Source organism: Sander vitreus, chromosome 16 (assembly GCF_031162955.1).
Source record: "Sander vitreus isolate 19-12246 chromosome 16, sanVit1, whole genome shotgun sequence".
Lineage (NCBI taxonomy): Eukaryota > Metazoa > Chordata > Actinopteri > Perciformes > Percidae > Sander > Sander vitreus.
The window spans coordinates 27,429,041-27,450,883 of NC_135870.1; the positions used below are offsets into that span (position 1 = coordinate 27,429,041).

Here is a 21,843-nt window from a genome sequence, read left to right on the forward strand (position 1 = left end):
TTGATCCATATTGGAAAAGAAACAGGTTCTCTAAATATGGTTCTCTGATTATCGGAAAGCTTACAAACAGGGTTATCTAGAATTTCAATACTTTTGGTCCAAAATAATTATAATTATTATAATAATTAGGCGATTTCTTTTGTGCTTAAGTCCTAATTTGCAAAAAAAAAGCATGAACTTAATTTTCTAATACGTTATAGGGTAGACACTTATATCTACTGAAGTTTTCATGTTGGGCTACAGCAGACTTCTGAGTCAAGGCTCCAGACTATCTTTTTACATTGGTTGCACTGGTGCATCTAACTTTTTTTTTCATTTAGGTGCACCCAAAATATTTTGGCGGGCCTTTTGGCGCCACAATAATACAATACATTTTAAGCCTTTTGTTGTCAGTTCCCATACACATTGGTAATTTCTTTACAAGTTATTTGAAGTGGCTATTTGTAACTTTCAGTTTGTATTGATTCTAGCGTCCCTTTTGGACAAAAGCTGTAGTGTTTTTACCACACCTGCTGTCGTAAAGATGTTTTCTTTACGGTGCTGTATTGCCCACTGTATATTACTGAGTTAGCAATACTGGGAGGTCACATAGTTGCGATGAATGTTTTGCTCAGACAGAAAATCATTAATTTACAATAAAATAATAAATTACAGATGCATCATTGCATTTCAAGTGTTGCATACGGTAACTTAGCCTACTTTGGATGTATCGTGAGCTAAACCGGGTAACGTTATCCCTGTCACCGTGTTACGAGCCAAAACATTAAGAGGTTGTTGTAGCAACCAACGTAAAAGGAATATTTGAAACGATTTGAACGATTTTTGAAAATAATCTAATTGAGATTTTTTTTGCAATTGCGATTCAATATGCGATTGTTTTTTAAGCTCTTTGTCTTCTGTATTATTCAACAAAGAAACAATAAATCATTGTATAGTATGAGAAACACAATATTAGATATATTAAACAAACTGTTCTTTCCTGGAGGCCATGCATGTATATGATGATGAAATTAGGTGATGCATGAATTTATATGAATGACATCTTTTGTTTAACTACTTCAATCATAGTAGTATATTGAGCACTGACCGCCTGGTGTAAACATTCATATGAAAGTCAGAAACAAATCACACTAAAGTGCCGATTGCAGAAATATAAAAACAAATATGTGGCTTTACCACACTTTAGTATTTAGATTATTTAGTTGCACATTTTAAATACTTTAAATAAGTAAAAAATATATATGAAACGGTGTATTTTTTACAGCGCACATAGAGGAGCTGCCTCCAGCCCCTCCCCTCATGAAGTTGCGTGCCGTGTGCATGACAGCGTCACAACGTTGCACTCTCTCAGAGAGGCTATCGTTACGTTAGTAGTATGTTGCTGGTGTTCTTGCCGTGAGATAAACTGCACTAATAAAACCGTTGAAACAACGCAGCCACACTGCTGTGAAAGCTCCCCGAACGTCATTTATCAGAGTCTGGTTGTTACCCCTCTCCTCCACTCCATAGATTTATAACGGAGCTAGCTAACTGGAGCTAACCGTTAATCAGAGCTAATCGATGCTAACCGAGCCTTCAGTTCTGTGTGCCTGTATCCATTAACTGCATGTATGGAATAAAACCCTTTATTTTATTAAAATGGCTGTAAAAGTTTTAAACTACAACTAATAGTTGTTTGAATGACAGAAATGAATGAAGAATGCTAAGTTGATGCTTTCTCTGTGGAGTGCAGACGTGAGTCACGTGACCAAAAGGCAGCCTTTGCAATTAGGAAATCGCATTTTAACATATCGCGATATAATTGCAAATGCAATTAATCGTTCAGCCCTACTACTGACGCACAACCACATCGTGCAATCTAAAGGATATTAACACCAGGAGCTCTAAAAAAAAGGCTAGGATAATCATTTAAGTTCCCAACCACCCAGGTAACAGTCTTTTCTCCCTTTTGAGGTCGGGAAGAAGGTACCGGATACACCAGGCCAGCACTGAGATGCTCAGGAGGAGCTTCTACCCTCAGGCCACACAAAAAAAGAACTTAAAAAGGTAACAGTAAAAGTGATAAAAGTGAAGATCAAAGTAAGGAATTGTGGTGACAAGAGATGGTGTAAGTATGAGTGAATATTTGTTGAGAGAATGAAAATTGATTTATGGTGTGTGCGAGGGAGAGTCAACTGGGAAGTTAGGGGAGGTTTAATCTCTAAAAAGCAGATTCCGGCACAATTTAAGGAAACAATTTAATCTTACAAAATGTCTGTGTTTGTCTATGTGTTCCCTACTAATCTCAATTTAAACAATCAAACTGGATTAATCAAAAGGTGGAATTGGATGCAATCACATTTTTGACTGTCTTCTATGTTTGCAAAACCATGGAACTTACAGTGTGCTTTCTACTGTGGTTGGCGTTATGCCTTTCTCATGGTCTCCAGCTCTCGCATGATCACCTGGCTCGGATTCAATATAGCAGAGTTTCTTCTGCAATGGAGTAACCCTCCGTCAGTTTCTCCCCCTGAGCTAACCTTCCTGTGCCTTGACTCAATGATTACAAAGACTTTAACAATGCTCCGCCACATAAAACAAAGATGCAGTGGCGTACTTTAGAGACTACAGAGACAGTCACTCTCTTGTATTCCTCTACCATCCATCATCCTCGCTAATGCAAAATCTATTCAAAATAAACTTGATAAACTTCAAGCCCATGTAGAATGTCTATACTCTGTACATAACCCTCTATACTCCTTATCTGTCACTGTAGACATGTAATCTGGAAAACCTGTACTTATCTTACCATACACTGTTGCACATAATTAATCTCTATCGTCTACATAACTGCACTCTGCTAAATGACAATAAAGTTATATAATATAATCGATATTGCGGCGATATTCTAAGGTTGACAACTGGTGCTCTAACAAAATATCTTCACACTTAGATTTTAGATAATCATCAGTAATGTGGACATAATGTCTAAGTGGGGAAAAGGCAAATAATAGAACAGCTAGAACAGTCTGGTAAGTTCAGAAAAGTACATCACTCTACTGTAATGCAGCCTTTAAAACCAGTAAAAGACAACACTTATGTCATATCAGGATATTACGATATCCAAAATCTAAGACGATATCTAGTCACATATCACGAAATCGATATATCAATATATTGCTCAGCCCTAGCTAAAACTAACTCTAAAATAACAAAACGTGAAATAATTTGTTTTGCCGCTGCCAACTGCAGCAATCTTGCTTAATACTGACCAATGTCAAAGATTTGTGTTCCCATCAGTCACTTAGACACAAAAACATGGGTTGTTCCAGGTTGAAAAAAAACGGTAGTTACCCTTTAAGTAGAGTCAACTTTGGCAGCAGTTACAGCCTTAATGTTATGTAGATAGGTCTAAATCCGCTTTACAAGTGTGGACACTAAAATTTCTCAAGCTCAAATTCATTAGGATCGTTGTCATGTTGGAAATGAAATATCTCTTCCCATGCTAAAATTATCTTGCATACTTTACTGCAGCAGAATTTGCCTTCAGAATTTCTCTGTATTTTAAGTGCTCAAGGGCCTGCTGCAGAGAAGCATCGCTTCATGGTAGGGTGGTGTGTTTCTACCTTCTTTTGATGTTGTGTTTGACATACACCAATTATAGTGTAGTGTTTAGTTTTATGGTCATTCAACAAGCAAAACTCATTAGACCTTAGAAACTTTTTGTTCCTTTGAAAACTTGATCCAGAGTCTGCAGCAAAGTCGGATTAAATCCCAGGCCGCTGCCAAAGACTTAGCCTACATGGGGCGCATACTCTACCAGGTGAGCTAGAGGTCGCCCCGGAGTGCCTGTATCTTTAAGCACCCTTACCGATAAAGCTCAGTGTGCTCTGATTGGTCTGCGTTTCCTGATCTCCGAATTTTCCGCATCTGTGCTCAGCCTCCGTAAAGTGTACTGTTAACTGCAACGGAGTACATAATAGCACTTTCTACTACTCTACCAATAAAGGCTTCTAAACCAAATATTACATAACCGGACAGTTTCAGCAGAAATTTGGGAGAAATTAATAACATTTGCAGCAATTACAGCTTTCCCTGGCGTAAGCATGTGGCTTCATGTAGCAGTTTATGTAACGTAAACACTGCAGTAGTACTGGAGCAGATGACCATATATAGAAAACCGGCTCGGTATGACATGATACTGAGCCAAGAGTAGAAAAAAACTGTTGAAACTGGAGTGTTCAGAACAGTGGGAAATTTTGGTTTTGGCTCACAGGGAATTCTTTTAAATACATTTATATCATTATATTTGAAGCTTTGGCCACGTAACAAACACCCAACATTGTAAATAAATATATATATATATATATATATATATATATATATATATATATATATATATAGAATACAGGAAAGCATAATTGGTCTCCTTTAAGGCCTATTTCCTGGGGCTCTGGTTATAAATGTTGCATGCGCACAAAAAAGTTTACGTACGCTGTTTTTTACGCACATGGTATGATGTACAAAAATGAACTTGCAATGAGAATGTGCGGGCCATTATGCAAACTCTAGACTAGAGCAGCCGTGAGAATGTGCAGGTCGTCCGCAAAGTCTTGTCTGGCTCTGTAACATGGGGAATTCAGACTGAAAAGTGAGCTTGCCCACCCGAATCACAGGGAAAATTGCTTTTTTCTGTGCCGATCTTGTTGTTGCACAGTAAGACATTTCATCCGTGGGAAATAAGACGGGGTGCGCACAATATAACTACAGTCAGGTCCATAAATATTGGGACATCGACACAATTCTAATCTTTTTGGCTCTATACACCACCACAATGGAGTTGAAATGAAACGAACAAGATGTGCTTTAACTGCAGACTTTCAGCTTTAATTTGAGGGTATTTACATCCAAATCAGGTGAACGGTGTAGGAATTACAACAGTTTGTATATGTGCCTCCCACTTTTTAAGGGACCAAAAGTAATGGGACAGATTAACAATCATAAATCAAACTTTCACTTTTTAATACTTGGTTGCAAATCCTTTGCATTCAATTCCAGCCTGAAGTCTGGAAGGCATAGACATCACCAGACGCTGGGTTTCATCCCTGGTGATGCTCTGCCAGGCCTCTACTGCAACTGTCTTCAGTTCCTGCTTGTTCTTGGGGCATTTTCCCTTCAGTTTTGTCTTCAGCAAGTGAAATGCATGCTCAATCGGATTCAGGTCAGGTGATTGACTTGGCCATTGCATAACATTCCACTTCTTTCCCTTAAAAAACTCTTTGGTTGCTTTCGCAGTATGCTTCGGGTCATTGTCCATCTGCACTGTGAAGCGCCGTCCAATGAATTCTGAAGCATTTGGCTGAATATGAGCAGATCATATTGCCCGAAACACTTCAGAATTCATCCTGCTGCTTTTGTCAGCAGTCACATCATCAAATACAAGAGAAGCAGTTCCATTGGCAGCCATACATGCCCACGCCATGACACTACCACCACCATACTTCACTGATGAGGTGGTATGCTTTGGATCATGAGCAGTTCCTTTCCTTCTCCATACTCTTCTCTTCCCATCACTCTGGTACAAGTTGATCTTTGTCTCATCTGTCCATAGGATGTTGTTCCAGAAATGTGAAGGCTTTTTTAGATGTTGTTTAGCAAACTCTAATCTGGCCTTCCTGTTTTTGAGGCTCACCAATGGTTCACATCTTGTAGTGAACCCTCTGTATTCACTCTGGTGAAGTCTTCTCTTGATTGTTGACTTTGACACACATACACCTACCTCCTGGAGAGTGTTCTCGATCTGGCCAACTGTTGTGAAGGGTGTTTTCTTCACCAGGGAAAGTATTCTTCAGTCATCCACCACAGTTGTTTTCCGTGGTCTTCCGGGTCTTTTGGTGTTGCTGAGCTCACCGGCGCGTTCTTTCTTTTTAAAAATGTTCCAAACAGTTGATTTGGCCACACCTAATGTTTTTGCTATCTCTAGGATGGGTTTGTAACAGCAACAGATTCCAAATGCAAATAGCACACTTGAAATGAACTCTGGACCTTTTATCTGCTCCTTGTAAATGGGATAATGAGGGAATAACACACACCTGGCCATGGAACAGCTGAGCAGCCAATTGTCCCATTACTTTTGGTCCCTTAGAAAGTGGGAGGCACATATACAAACTGTTGTAATTCCTACACCGTTCACCTGATTTGGATGTAAATACCCTCAAATTAAAGCTGAAAGTCTGCAGTTAAAGCACATCTTGTTCGTTTCATTTCAACTCCATTGTGGTGGTGTATAGAGCCAAAAAGATTAGAATTGTGTCGATGTCCCAATATTTATGGACCTGACTGTATATATACAATATATATTGTTATTACTGCTAACCTGCTGCTAACATGACTTATGTCTTGCCCGTCAAATATAGTCAGCTCTGCATGGCCTGGGTACAGTGGGGCAAAAAAGTATTTAGTCAGCCACCAATTGTGCAAGTTCTCCCACTTAAAAAAATGAGAGAGGCCTGTAATTTTCATCATAGGTACACTTCAACTATGAGAGACAAAATGAGGAAAAAAAATCCAGAAAATCACATTGTAGGATTTTTTATGAATTTATTTGCAAATTCCTCAGGAAAATAAGTATTTGGTCACCTACAAACAAGCAAGATTTCTGGCACTCACAGACCTGTAACTTCTTCTTTAAGAGGCTCCTCTGTCCTCCACTCGTTACCTGTATTAATGGCACCTGTTTGAACTTGTTATCAGTATAAAAGAGACCTGTCCACAACCTCAAACAGTCACACTCCAAACTCCACTATGGCCAAGACCAAAGAGCTGTCAAAGGACACCAGAAACAAAATTGTAGACCTGCACCAGGCTGGGAAGACTGAATCTGCAATAGGTAAGCAGCTTGGTGTGAAGAAATCAACTGTGAGAGCAATTCTAAGAAAATGGAAGACATACAAGACCACTAATAATCTCCCTCGATCCGGGGCTCCACGCAAGATCTCACCCCGTGGAGTCAAAATGATCACAAGAACAGTGAGCAAAAATCCCAGAACCTCAAGGAGGGACCTAGTGAATGACCTGCAGAGAGCTGGGACCAAAGTAACAAATGCTACCATCAGTAACACACTACGCCGCCAGGGACTCAAATCCTGCAGTGCCAGACGTGTCCCTCTGCTTAAGCCAGTACATGTCCAGGCCCGACTGGAGTTTGCTAGAGAGCATTTGGATGATCCTGAAGAGGATTGGGAGAATGTCATATGGTCAGATGAAACCAAAGAACACCATACCTACTGTGAAGCATGGGGGTGGAAACATCATGCTTTGGGGCTGTTTTTCTGCAAAGGGACCAGGACAACTGATCCGTGTAAAGGAAAGAATGAATGGGGCCATGTATCGTGAGATTTTGAGTGAAAACCTCCTTCCATCAGCAAGGGCATTGAAGATGAAACGTGGCTGGGTCTTTCAGCATGACAATGATCCCAAACACACCGCCCGGGCAACGAAGGAGTGGCTTCGTAAGAAGCATTTCAAGGTCCTGGAGTGGCCTAGCCAGTCTCCAGATCTCAACCCCATAGAAATTCTTTGGAGGGAGTTGAAAGTCCGTGTTGCCCAGCGACAGCCCCAAAACATTACTGCTCTAGAGGAGATCTACATGGAGGAATGGGCCAAAATACCAGCAACAGTGTGTGAAAACCTTGTGAAGACTTACAGAAAACGTTTGACCTCTGTCATTGCCAACAAAGGGTATATAACAAAGTATTGAGATGAACTTTTGTTATTGACCAAATACTTATTTTCCACCATAATTTGCAAATAAATTCATTAAACATCCTACAATGTGATTTTTCTGGATTTTTTTTCTCATTTTGTCTCACATATTTGAAGTGTACCTATGTTGAAAATTACAGGCCTCTCTCATCTTTTTAAGTGGGAGAACTTGCACAATTGGTGGCTGACTAAATACTTTTTTGCCCCACTGTATGTATAAAAGATTAACTTGTATTTTACCATCTTATTAACCTGTACTGCAACCTTTAATACTGTATTAAGATCTCCATCATAAGTGATGTAGTTTATTTCATTTTTATATTATTGCTTTGCATGGTGCAGGAAGATGGGTCCGGTCAGTGTTGCTTGGCTGTGTTTTGTTGCTTGTATGGCTTCCTGTACTGAATGTGGATACATGTGATGTTGATGTGTACACTGTGCTAATGACTTGCTGCTTCTTGTTGCTCTACATGGCTTCTTGAGAAAGCTTATTTGTTGCTCTACCTGTCTTTATGGTGTCTTATTGACTTCTCTCTGTAAATGTATCCTGTACTAATGCCTTGCTGTTTCCTGTTGCTCTGGTCTCAAAACATCTTGCCAAAGGACTACAGCTGAAAATTAGCCGGCTGGCTAACACTGGCATATTTACAGAAATGTTAAAGGGCAACTATTATATAGCATTTTCAGGTTAATACTTGTTCTAGTACAAACACAAAATACATGTTTACACGCTTTAATGTAAAAAAAAATAAAATAAATACTTTTTTTCTCATACTGCCCATGGCTGCTGCACCTGTATAAGCCCCCCCTCCTGACAAAGCCCAGTCCGCTCTGACTGGCCAGAGTGTTTCCTGGAATCTGCGCTTCGCTCCACAGCCTACGCTGTTGTTTCACTAGTAGCAGCTGGACCTACTGCAACGCAGTATATAGCAGGACTTTGTACTGTGAAAAATCACCAAAAAAGGCTTCTAAACCAAAGTCCCAGCAGTAATGTGACCTGAAATTAGGGAGAAATGACCAGCGTGTGGCGTTAGCATGCAGCTACTTAATACACTGAACAAAATTATAAACGCAACACTTTTGTTTTTGCCCCCATTTTTCATGAGCTGAACTCAAAGATCTAAGACTTTTTCTATGTACACAAAAGGCCTATTTTTCTCAAATATTGTTCACAAATCTGTCTAAATTATGGTTAGGGTCTCTCTTGGTCTCTCTCTCTCTCTCTCTCTCTAGTTCAGAATGGGCAAATTCTCACATTCAATGGCGTCTGACACTTTAGAGAGGTGTTCTCTTCACAGATGAACTCTAACCCTAACACCAGATACTGACTGGTTTTCGGACCCTTCAATACAGTAAAACTGCACATTTTAGAGTGGCCTTTTATTGTGGCCAGCCTAAGGCACACCTGTGCAATAATCATGCTGTCTAATCAGCATCTTGATATGCCATACCTGTGAGGTGGATGGATTATCTTTGCAAAGGAGAAGTACTCACTAACACAGATTTAGACAGATTTGTGAACAATATTTGAGAGAAATAAGCCTTTCTTGAGTTCAGCTCATGAAAAATGGGGGCAAAAACAAAAGTGTTGTATTTATAATTTTGTTCAGTATATTTAGCAGTAGGCCAACGTTAGATTACGGAATGAAGCAGCACTTTCTACCATCAAAAAGGCAGATAAAGGCTTTTAAACCAAATACTCCATAACTAGAAATGTTTCAGAAGAAATGTGACCTGGAATTGAGGAGAATTTAACCACACTGGCAGCCAAGATGACATAGTTTACTGCTGTAGCATGTAGCTACATGCGACAATGTTAACACGCAGTAGCTTAAAAAAACACTTCAGTAGTTCCTGCCTGGAGCAGATAACCAATCATAGAAGACCGGCTTAGAGTTGCGTAATACTTACTACTTAGCTCACGGGAATTTCTCAAAAATGCGTTTACCTCATTATTTTTATAATTTCGGACACTGTTAATATTATTGAGAGGCAATATTTCGATTTATTTTACACAATGGTCTCAGTTTCACACAGTTTTACGTGTTTCATCCATCTGCCATCGCCATTTCTCATTTCACCCGTTTCTGTGCGTACACCTGAGTCAGAGTGTCAGTGGAGGACTGCACATTTTCCCGTCAAGTTCGCTTTTTATAAATCCCAATTCTTGGGTAGAGAACGGCATACGTCTTCTTTTGTGCGTCTGAGTTTCCGTTTTCCGGTATTTACCGGTCATTGACCAGAAAAACAGGCTTGACTTTCTCAACAGCCTGCGAGGTTCTTATTGGGATTACAGTGAAATATATCCAGATTGGGTCAAACTGGCCAAAGTAGCATGGGTAAAAACCCATCTCCAGTGTGCCAGCAAAGAGAGGCTTCTCCCTGCAGAACCGCATCAAACAGCGCAGCGGTGTCAGGCAGAGGCGAATCGTGAGTTGCAGAAAGACTTTTGTTTACAATTATTTTGATTCAAGTCGGCACTTGATAATTTTATGAGCCAGTTTGTTTGTACTGTAGTTTGTATTTTTTTTTATTTCCTCAGCCTAGCAAATGGAAAATAGGCCTATTTTAATTCAGATCGGCACAATTATGTGCATTGATTAAATTATTTTGCCCTCTCTGCCTGTAGCAAGTAGCCTACATTTCAATAAAAATAGTATAACTCTACATCCCTTGATGATATTATTCTTTATATATAGCCAGCCTATCAATTGTTTTTAAGCGCGATAAACACGGAAAATATTTGACCAGAACTTTTCCCATTTGATCGGTAAAATTAAACCTTACAAGTCACATGACCAGCACCAAGTTTTTCTAGCGGAAACTCTGTTGTGCATACACCACGTTTATAAATGAGTCCCCAGAGGGCTATTTCACAAAACCAGGATAAAAGATTAAGCCGGGATATTCCAGTTATCCTGGCTCAATTGACTCGCTTTCACAAAAGCAGAGGCACCTAAGTTACCAAGAGATTTATTCTGTACAGCTAGCCTGGTCCCGACCAGGCTAACAGCCAGGATGTATTAATCCTGGGGCCTTTTCTGTTCATTCAGAAGTGGTTTTACCTTATTGTTATCAGCCTACATTAAAATACAACAGGTGCACATTGCTGTTCATTTAAGTACTGTTATTATTTAAAGTTGTGACTATTTTTTATAATATTCATGTGACATTGTTACTGTTATATTGCTGTATGAAGACTACTGCTGTTCATATTGTTGTTAGAAGTTTGATGAATATATTACGGCAGTTGTTGAGATAATTAGAAAAGGCTGATAAAGTTTCCAAATGTATTTAAAATGAAGTCTGTTGCTAAGGGCAATATATAAAGTGCTGTACATGTGTGTTTCTATATTGGACCAATGCACCTTAAATTATTTTAGTTGAATTTGTTTTGTATTCTTTAACGACTATAATTTGGGAGGATTGTACAATTTTAAGAACATATCCTAATTGTACAATCCTCTCAATTATTGTCTTAGTTCACTGAACCAATAACTATAGTGTAGACTACTGTACATTCATGTAACAACTGGGAAAGGACACCTCAATGGTTTTTTACCTTATATTTGGCTGAGGGGAAATAACTGATGAATACATTCATGTTTACAGTGTGCATGGAATTTATCGCTTAATTATCTTTATAGTTTCGAGATTTTAGAGTCCAATTTCTTCAGTGTCTTCCTTTTCTATATCCATATATACGAGGGAGCAAAGCATATACTATGTAAAGAAGGAAACTCGTCCTCTATAACAAAAAACAAAAAAAACACGTGAGAAAAAGCGTGGCAGATGCAACGCTTCACAAATAAAACAAAATATCGCATAATTATCGTGAGACTTTCGGTATAATATCGCGCAACGTGATATCGCGATAACGATATTAAGTCGATATATCTTGCACCCCTACTCCACCCTCTCAGTCACTCTCTCATTTCTCTCTGCTGTCCCCTGTGGTCAGGGGGGTTAAGAAGTTTGTTTATTGTAGAGAATCATTAAAGGTAGTCTGTATATGCATGGAGATGAACTGTTAACCACTACATTTGCAACGGCAATGTACCGCAGACCTTGCGGCTCACACCTCTCGATATTTACTGACGTTTGCCTCCCCACCATCAGGCTTTGGGGCGACTTTCACCGGGAGGCTTGGACCCCGTCATAACTGCTTGCAGTTCTAGTTAGGGCCCGAGCACTGACAGCAGGGAAGCTGAAGGAATTATTAGGGCCTGAGCGCCAACAGCGGCAAAGGCCCTATTGAAAGCGAAGGAATTATTAGGGCCCGAGCGCTGACAGCGGCGAAGGCCCTATTGAAATTTGAATTTGAAAAATTTAATTGAATGTCCGAAATTAGTGCGATTTTGGCCATTTCCACATCTCGTACTTTAACGAACTCTTCCTAGAGATTTCATCCGATGGACTTCAAATTTGGTCTGTACCATCTCAACACCTTCAAGATGAAAAGTTATAAAAAAAAACTTTGTCAAACGGTGTGGGCGTGGCGGCCATTTTGAGTGTTTAGCGTATATGAGAAAGTGGCCGTCTCTACAGTGTACATTGTCATATCTGCTTGAAATTTCACACAATCAACAAGAGTCCAGGCCTGAGGACATATACAGGCAAATATTGACTTTTGGTCATAGCGCCCCCCGCTGGCAACAGGAAATCAGCCTTATATGACAAACATCATTCGATTTACATGAAACTTATGTGTGGTCTACATGCGTACTGAGCCGCCCCCTATATTTTAACCACGCCCACTTACTCAGGCCACGCCCCCTTTCATAACATTTGAAACATTTAAGGTAGTCTTGTGTGAGGTGTCATTGAACTCAGCAGAGAGTTCCTTCTTCATTGGTGATGGTTTGGCCCGCCCCACTATGCTTAAGCCACGCCCCCTTTAATAACATTTGAACCATTTAAGGTAGAGTCTTGTGTGAGGTATTAATGAACTCAGCACAGACTTCCTTTTTTATTGGTAAAGGTTTGCCCCGACCCCTATGCTTTGGCCACTCCCCCTTTCATAGCTAATGAACTGTATGATGCAGAGTCTTGTGTGAGGTTACATTGAACTCAGCAGGGAGTTCCCTTTTCATTACTGACGATTTGCAGTGTCTGAGTGCTGCAAATGCACGGTCGCAAGGAGCGGCATCTGCCAGTAACCCCGACGCGCGCAGAGGCCCGTCCAATGCTGCTTGCAGCTTTAATTAGAACCCGAGGACTCGAGGACAATAGAACCCGAGGACCTATTGTTTTGGGTCAGATTATTATTTTTCCTTCTTCGCATTTTTGAGGGGATTAGAATGCACGAAAACTCACAAAAATTTGCACACGTCACAACTGGTGAAAATTGCAAAGATTTAAAAAAATTACTCATATCCACCACTAGGTGGCGCTATTGCAGGAAAAACACGCTTTTGGCCCTATAACTCCCAAACCGTACATCGCACATTCAAAAAACATATCTTCGCGATCCCTGGATCCAGCTGAATCTCCTGATATAGGCCACGCCCATTTCCGCCTAGACTTTTATGCGTGAAAAATCGCGATTTATCGAAAACCTACTTTGCCGAACGCCTCCTAGACCGTGCGACCGATCTGCACGAAACTTGGCAGGTAGCATCTCCAGACCGACCTGACAAAAAGTTACCCAAAGAATTTTTATAGGATAAAAGTTGTGCATATCACGCACAAACAAATTTGTTTGTTTTTTTTGCAATATCACGCAATGGGCAAAACCAACTTTTTCGAACTCGTCCTAGGCCATGTGACCGATCTGCACGAAACCTGGTAAATAGATGGACCTAACCAAAAATTATCAAAAGAATATTGCTACATTAAAGTCTGCGCATTTGACGACCAAACAAATTTCCCTAGCTAGCTACAACACACATACAGTGGGGAGAACAAGTATTTGATACACTGCCAATTTTGCAGGTTTTCCTACTTACAAAGCATGTAGAGGTCTGTATTTATCATAGGTACACTTCAACTGTGAGAGACGGAATCTAAAACAAAAATCCAGAAAATCACATTGTATGATTTTTAAATAATTAATTTGCATTTTATTGCATGACATAAGTATTTGATCACCTACCAACCAGTAAGAATTCTAGCTCTCACAAACCTAGTTTTTCTTTAATAAGCTCTCCTGTTCTCCACTCATTACCTGTATTAACTGCACCCGTTTGAACGTGTTACCTGTATAAAAGACACATGTCCACACACTCAATCAAACAGACTCCAACCTCTCCACAATGGCCAAGACCAGAGAGCTGTGTAAGGACATCAGGGATAACATTTTAGACCTGCACATGGCTGGGATGGGCTACAGGACAATAGGCAAGCAGCTTGGTGAGAAGGCAAAAACTGTTGGCGCAATTATTAGAAAATGGAAGAAGTTCAAGATGACGGTCAATCTCCCTCGGTCTGGGGCTCCATGCAAGATCTCACCTCATGGGGCATCAATGATCATGAGGAAGGTGAGGGATCAGCCCAAAACTACACGGCAGGACCTTGTCAATGACCTGAAAAGAGCTGGGACCACAGTCTCAAAGAAAACCATTAGTAACACACTACCCCATCATGGATTAAAATCCTGCAGCGCACGCAAGGTCCCCCTGCTCAAGCCAGCACATGTCCAGGCCCGTCTGAAGTTTGCCAATGACCATCTGGATGATCCAGAGGAGGAATGGGAGAAGGTCATGTGGTCTGATGAGACAAAAATAGAGCTTTTTGGTCTAAACTTTCCGTGTTTGGAGGAAGAAGGATGAGTACAACCCCAAGAACACCATCCCAACCATGAAGCATGGAGGTGGAAACATCATTCTTTGGGGATGCTTTTCTGCAAAGGTGACAGGATGACTGCGCCGTATTGAGGGGAGGATGGATGGGGCCATGTATCGCGAGATCTTGGCCAACAACGTCCTTCCCTCAGTAAGAGCATTGAAGATGGGTCGTGGCTGGGTCTTCCAGCATGACAATGACCCGAAACACACAGCCAGGGCAACTAAGGAGTGGCTCCGTAAGAAGTTTTTCAAGGTCCTGGAGTGGCCTAGCCAGTCTCCAGACCTGAACGCAATAGAAAATCTTTGGAGGAAGCTGAAAGTCCGTATTGCCCAGCGACAGCCCCGAAACCTGAAGGATCTGGAGAAGGTCTGTAAGGAGGAGTGGGCCAAAATCCCTGCTGAAGTGTGTGCAAACCTGGTCAAGAACTACAGGAAACGTATGATCTCTGTAATTGCAAACAAAGGTTTCTGTACCAAATATTAAGTTCTGCTTTTCTGATGTATCAAATACTTATGTCATGCAATAAAATGCAGGTTACTTAAAAATCATACAATGTGATTTTCTGGATTTTTGTTTTAGATTCCGTCACTCACAGTTGAAGAGTACCTAAGATAAAAATTACAGACTTCTACATGCTTTGTAAGTGGGAAAACCTGCAAAATCGGCAGTGTATCAAATACTTGTTCTGTATCATATCATATCATATCTCGGCCAAATTAAATGTTCATCAGCAAAGAACTTGAGATCATTGTTCAACATCCCACTACAATGCTCTGTACCAAATCTGCCAAAGATCGGCCATTAGGGAGCGCTATAATCAATGTTTATTTGTTTTGGCCAATAACTCAATGCATTTAAATGGGAAATTTGCAAGTGCAATATCTCTGCCAGAGTAAATGCTATCAACACAAAACTTGTGATGCTTGTTCGGCATGCTGCTCTGAGGCTCTCTACCAAATTTGGTAAAGATCGGCCAATAGGGGTTGCTATAGTCAACGCAGACCAGTTTGGGCCATTTTACCCCTTCTGAGGTCGAGCATATAGGTCATATACGACGCGAAACGTCATTTCTGATTCATAACTTAATAACTTTATAATTATAACTAGTAGAAACACAGTCTTTTGAAGCTAAAGGCGAACAGTCGCCACGTTCTGCTGATGTCTTTGTTGTCTTCCTAGCCCTTACAGAAGGTTTTCTATCCAGCCTAAAATCCAGAGTTTTTTGGAGTCTTTATGCCATTAATCCATACTGTTACATCCAAGATTGATACACTGTATGTAAGAAATACATAAATTGTCCTTTATAGGAGTTATAATGTTCAATATGTTTATTTTTGCACTGGATGATATAGAACTGTTTTAGACAACACAAATGGTCCTACAACCTTTTTAACATTCAAGTTACCTCACTGCCAAATACCTAATAGCCCAGTTTTTCCTGAAAAAGAATGATGTTCATAGATTGACAACAGGGTTGATGTTTTACAAGCTTTTATAGAAAATAAAACCAGATGGACCAGAGGTTGTCAAAAATCCTTTAGGGCTTTGGGATATTTGCAATGGCAATGTACCGCAGACCTTGCGGCTCACACCTCTTAATATTTCCTGACGTTTGCCTCCCCACCGTTACGCTTTGGGTCCCACTTTCGCACGCTCCCCGGGTCGTCGGGGCGCCTGGCACCTGGCACCGGGAGGCTTGGACCCCGTCATTACTGCTTGCAGTTCTAGTTAGGGCCCGAGCACGAAAGTGCGAAGGAACCTATTGTTTGTCTAAAAGTTATTCCAATTTCCATGAAACTTAGAATGTGTGGTCTACATGTGATATTGCGTCCGCCAGTAAACCCCGGGGCAAGGGGCGAGGGCCCGTCATCGCTGCTTGCAGCTTTAATTGCATTTTGTATCTGTTAAGAGGCCCAAAGGCACTTTTTAGAAAATGCCCCCACAACTGGCATTTTAGCTAACTGGGAGCTCTGGCCATTAGCTGCAGCAACTCCAATTTGCTAGCACTGATTTTGGTCGTTTTTTTCCTATCGACTCTACTTGAGACATCTAGCAATGAAATTCAGGTAAAAATCGGCCAGAATTCTCCTTTAAGTAGTCTACAAATGAAACAGTTAATTGGATTTTTCATTTGGGTTTTTGCCTTTTGATGTTAAACATTATCCTAGGAATGCACAAATACCGCAACAAGTTATCACACTCATCTCGTAAAATAACCGATTATAGCAAGCGTGACAAGCGGGACGCGAACCCCGCTCTCCTGGGTGAAAGTCCTGTGTTTGAGAACGGGTTGAATACCGATACCAGTATCGTTCGTTTATATTTTACTCGTAAGGGTTCAAACACTGGGTTCGGGACGTGCAAAAGTCTGTGGCGAAAGATGTTGGAACGAATTCCGACTCAACGTACATGAGGCCCCTGGTCTTTTAAACACATCCAGTGCAAATATATTTATTAGAGCTGTCAGTCTCATTCAAATTTCTTTTTTTTTATATTCGAATAATATTCAAATATTTAATGCTCATATGCAGCCTGTTATAAATATGTACTTCACTACTCAGGCTTATTCATTGTCAATGCCATTTAAGCATGTGGTTGTTGTTACTCGTTCTGTCCACTGGATGGACTTCCAACATCAGCCCGGCCTTGAAGGGGATCTACGTCATGGCGCATTGCATTTCTGGCACGCCGCTCTCCGTTTACTTTATTTTCCACCACGCACACAGCGACAAACACAAATCAACAGAGAACTCTGTAATGAAACATAATCTAACAAGTGTATTGATAACTGATATTGTTGTTTAGGCTAACATTGCTCGGTTAGCACAATGGCATCATGTTAGAAAGCACAGCCGAAACGATTTGTCATAAACTAAGTAACAATAGTGTTAGCCACTAGAGCCCGAACGATAAAGGATTTTTAAGGCCGATATCGATACAAATATTTGGGGATTTAAAAATCAGATATTCCGATATATATGTTAAAAAAAAAAAAAAATCCAGACACATGTAACAAAACAAACAGGTTTCCCTAACATTAGTTATTTGTAGTTATTTATGAGTCCTCACTAAAATAATATGATAATGCAGTTCAAAAACAAACTTGTTTGTTTTATTGTCACAACAGAACAGAGGAACATCAAAATATATTAAAGTGCTGATAAATAAAATGTATAAAAATACAAACTTAAGATATGAAACTTAAAGGGTTAAACACAAGTGTTGCCAACAGGGACAAACTATGCAACGCCAACACTCATAACATGGTTGAAGGGTGCTTCGTCCGTTTTTATTTTATTTTTTAAATATTCATTTATCGGCCATTATAAATGCCAATACAGATAGTTTGGAAAATGCCTAATATCAACCGATAATATCAGCCCACCGATATATCGGTTGGGCTCTATTAGCCACGATGCTAACGGCATTGATAACTAAGCCAAACGGTGCTGTCACTACTATTTTAGTGATTTAAAAGCAACCTGTTTCTTGCATATTGTCACGTTACTGAGAATACAGCTGTTAGAAGGTAATATATAAAGTTGAAGCTAACTGACAGCTGTAGGGCAGCTAACATTTACTTTAGCTGTCTCCATGAAGCTAAGCTCCTATAACTCTCGACGCAGTTAGGAAACCAGAACAAGACAATTATTGATAACATAAGCATTTTTGCTCGGTTGATGTCGATTTTAAATTCATGTAAAAACTATTTTTCATCCTTCTTCCGATTTCCAGCTACAGCCTGTCACTCCTCCCTGTACTAACGTTACTCGGTACGTAACGTTAGCTCACAATGCCTTGTGTTTCTCACTCCCGTAACTTTATTGTTCATCAGACGTGACTTAACCCTTGTGTTGTCTTCCCTTCAACCTTGAAAAAAACCTTGTTTGTTTTTGCTTTTTCCAAAGTTTAACATTTTTAAATTTTTCTTCTACACATTTTCAGTGCTTATTTCTACGTCCCATATTTTCTGATATACAACAAAAATTTAAAACAGGTCAATGTGACCCGAAGTCAACACAACGGATAAGAAGAGGGAGATTAGCTACCGTTAGCCAACCTATTTATAAAAAACACACAATTGAATAGTAATTTCAGCATTCGAATAGTATTAGCCTACTTTTTTTACTATTCGAATTATATTCGACTTTCGGAATTCGTTTCAACAACCCTAATATTTATAGTGCACAATCATAACCGAAGTTATCTCGGGACACTTTACAGATAAAGTAGGTCAAGACCACACTATAATTTACAGAGACCCAACAATTCCCCCCAAGCATTTGGTGCAATAGTCGCGAGGAAAAACTTCCTTTTAACAGGCAGAAACCTCAGGCTGACCCTTGGTGGGTGGCCTTCTGCCTCGACCGGTTGGGGAGAGGGGGAGAGAGAGAGAGGGGGAGAGAGAGAGAGAGAGAGAGAGAGAGAGAGAGAGAGAGAAATACGACTCATAATAATTATCCAGTTAGTATTTCGAGTAGCTTATAGTAGACTACTATAGACATTACTGAGGAGCATTACTTTTTTTTTTTAAATCAACACAAGTGGTTAGTAATATAGTAGTTAGAAATGTTTAAATATCAGACGTCGATAAAGACTGAGGCGGTGTTTGAATGTGTTACATTTGAATGTGTTACATTCAAACACCGTAACGTTACTCTTTAGCTCGTTACTTCATGTATGGGAGGCTGAAATTAACGTTTGGAGTTAACGTTAGTGCAAGACAGCAAAAGCTGTTCGGTTAGCTGTTATTTATTTGGTTTGGGGTTTGATTTAGCGGTTGCTGACCTGCCTTTAGCCAGTTATTTGCTGTTCTTCGTTTTTTAGGTATTTCTTTGTTAATGAAGCGATCAATGGGCTGGTTAGCATGCTAGCATTAACTAGCCAGAAGAACAGATAACTGAGGCTAAAGTAAGGGAGCTAAGCATTGGAAGTTTATAAAAAGATGGTCACATACCTCAGATCCAACCATGTAAAAGTCCCCATCTGGTTCTAATTGAAATTTAACTGGTTTCTGGCCAAAGGTTTTACTAAGAGCCAGTTGCATCTTTACGCAATCGCTAACTAGCTATTATTAATCAGCGTTCTCTTCTTCAGATGTGTTTGGGACCTACAATAAAGATGGGAAATCAGGGTTTCCTCACGAACGCTGCATTGGCCTTTCCAAAGCCTCTTACTCTTCGTTTCATGGCAGATTAACTGTTTCCAAAGCCCATTACTGCCCCCTACTGATCTAAAGTGAAATAAGATTGAACTCATCTTTATCTGTAAAGTACCGGTGTCGTGCCAAGGTACTTATCCCCGTCAGAATTTGTATCCCCTGGCCGCGGGAGCGCGCGTGCACTCGGAGCGGAGCTTCGGTCCCCCTACAGGTTGTCTCATTGGAACTACAGCTGCAGCTAAAAGTTACATAGTGGAAGACTCGACAGGGTTTTCCATAGTAAGGGTCTCATTTATCTACATAAATACGTGTATTTTTCTGTTACATTAAGGCGACGTGTGAATTGTTTAATGCGTCGTTTATTATTGTGGATTAATCAACAGTGTTTTCCAAAGTTCCATATTGACATGCTCCTATAGGCCTATCTACGTTAGTCATGCAGGTTAATGAATAATATTTTTTTCCTCGTCTTTGCTAACCCATCCCTCCCTGCCCTCTAACGTGATTTCTTTTTTAGTTTAATTTAGTTTAATATGGCTTTTCAATTAACCGCTTTGTTCACCTGTCTGCCATATAAGTTACAGCGGGGATACACAAAATATCAGGCCGTTTCTCACCTGCTATAATCTGTACCCCCTCCCCTTACATGCAAATGGTCTGTCCTGACATCATGTGAGCTATTCTCTGACTTTACCAGGTCACAATAAATAACTTGAGATAATATGGCGATGCCTGCTGTTTTAAAGCAAAAGTTAAAGAGGGGATAGGCCTACACAAAACATCTGGACGTTTTTCACCTGATATTTTGTGTATCCCCTCCCCTAACATGCAAAGGGTCTGTCCTGCCATCATGTGTGTTATTTTCTGACTTTACCAGGTCACAATAAACAACCTGAGACAATATGGAGATGTCTGCTGTTTTCTAGCAATAGTTACATAGGGGATACACAAAATATCAGGCCGTTTTTCACCTGATATAATGTGTATCCCCTCCCCTAACATGCAAAGGGTCTGTCCTGCCATCATGTGTGCTATTTTCTGTGTCTACCAGGTCACAATAAACAACCTGATACAATATGGAGATGTATGCTGTTTTAAAGCAAAAGTTAAAGAGGGGATACACAAAATATCAGGACGTTTTTCACCTGATATAATGTGTATCCCCTATGTATATAGACACAGAAAATAACACATATGATGACAGGACAGACCCTTTGCATGTTAGGGGAGGGGATACACAAAATATAAGGTGAAAAACGGCCTGATATTTATGTGTATCCCCTATGTAAGTTTGGCTAGAAAAAAGCAGACATCTCCATATTATCTCAGGTTGTTTATTGTGACCTGGTAAAGTATCCCCTCTGTAAGTTATATGGCAGACAGGTGAACAAAGCAGTTAATTGAAAAGCCATATTAAACTATTAAATTAAATTAAAACAGAAATCACGTTAGAGGGCAGGGAGAGATGGGTTGGCAAAGACGAGGAAAAAATATTGTTCATTAACTTGCATGACTAACGTAAATAGGCCTATAGCTAAGGAGCATGTCAATATGGAACTTTGGAAAACACTGTTGATTAATCCACAATAATAAACGACGCATTAAACAATTCACACGTCGCCTTAATGTAACAGACAAATACACGTAGGCCTATTTATGTAGATAAATGAGACCCTTACTATGGAAAACCCTGTCGAGTCTTCCACTGTGTAACTTTTAGCTGCAGCTGTAGTTCCAATGAGACAACCTGTAGGGGGACCGAAGCTCCGCTCCGAGTGCACGCGCACTCCCGCGGCCAGGGGATACAAATCCTGGTGGGGATAAGTACCTTGGCACGACACCGGCATCAGACAGGAGGCTCCCGAATCGATTTTACCGTTGGACACGCCTATGCATGAGGGGGGAGGCATGAGACAGGAGGCTCCAGTGCTGCAACCATACGCGACTCAGCTCATTGGGGATATTACTCAAATGCTCTTGTAAATCTATATATATATATATAGTATATATAGACAGTATATATCTGATATAGTTGTGTGTGTGTGTGTGTGTGTATGTTATATTATAATAAAAATGTAATATTTGTAAACAAAACATGTGAAGCACACGTGTAGGAATAGGTGTATGATTGTAAACATGATACTGAAATACAG

The 21,843-nt window shown here is 40.2% G+C and overlaps 1 protein-coding gene across 1 annotated transcript in view; it reads right to left on the bottom strand.

Annotated features, from left to right (window-relative positions):
* LOC144531180 (SWI/SNF-related matrix-associated actin-dependent regulator of chromatin subfamily B member 1-like) overlaps window positions 1-19,669 on the bottom strand; it is a 63,771-nt gene extending 44,102 nt beyond the window's left edge. The window contains exon 1 of the mRNA XM_078271164.1: window positions 19,487-19,669. Coding sequence (XP_078127290.1) covers window positions 19,487-19,576 — 90 coding nt within the window. The 5' untranslated portion in view covers window positions 19,577-19,669. The remainder of the gene's footprint in view (window positions 1-19,486) is intronic.
* Between the last annotated feature and the right edge of the window lie 2,174 nt (window positions 19,670-21,843).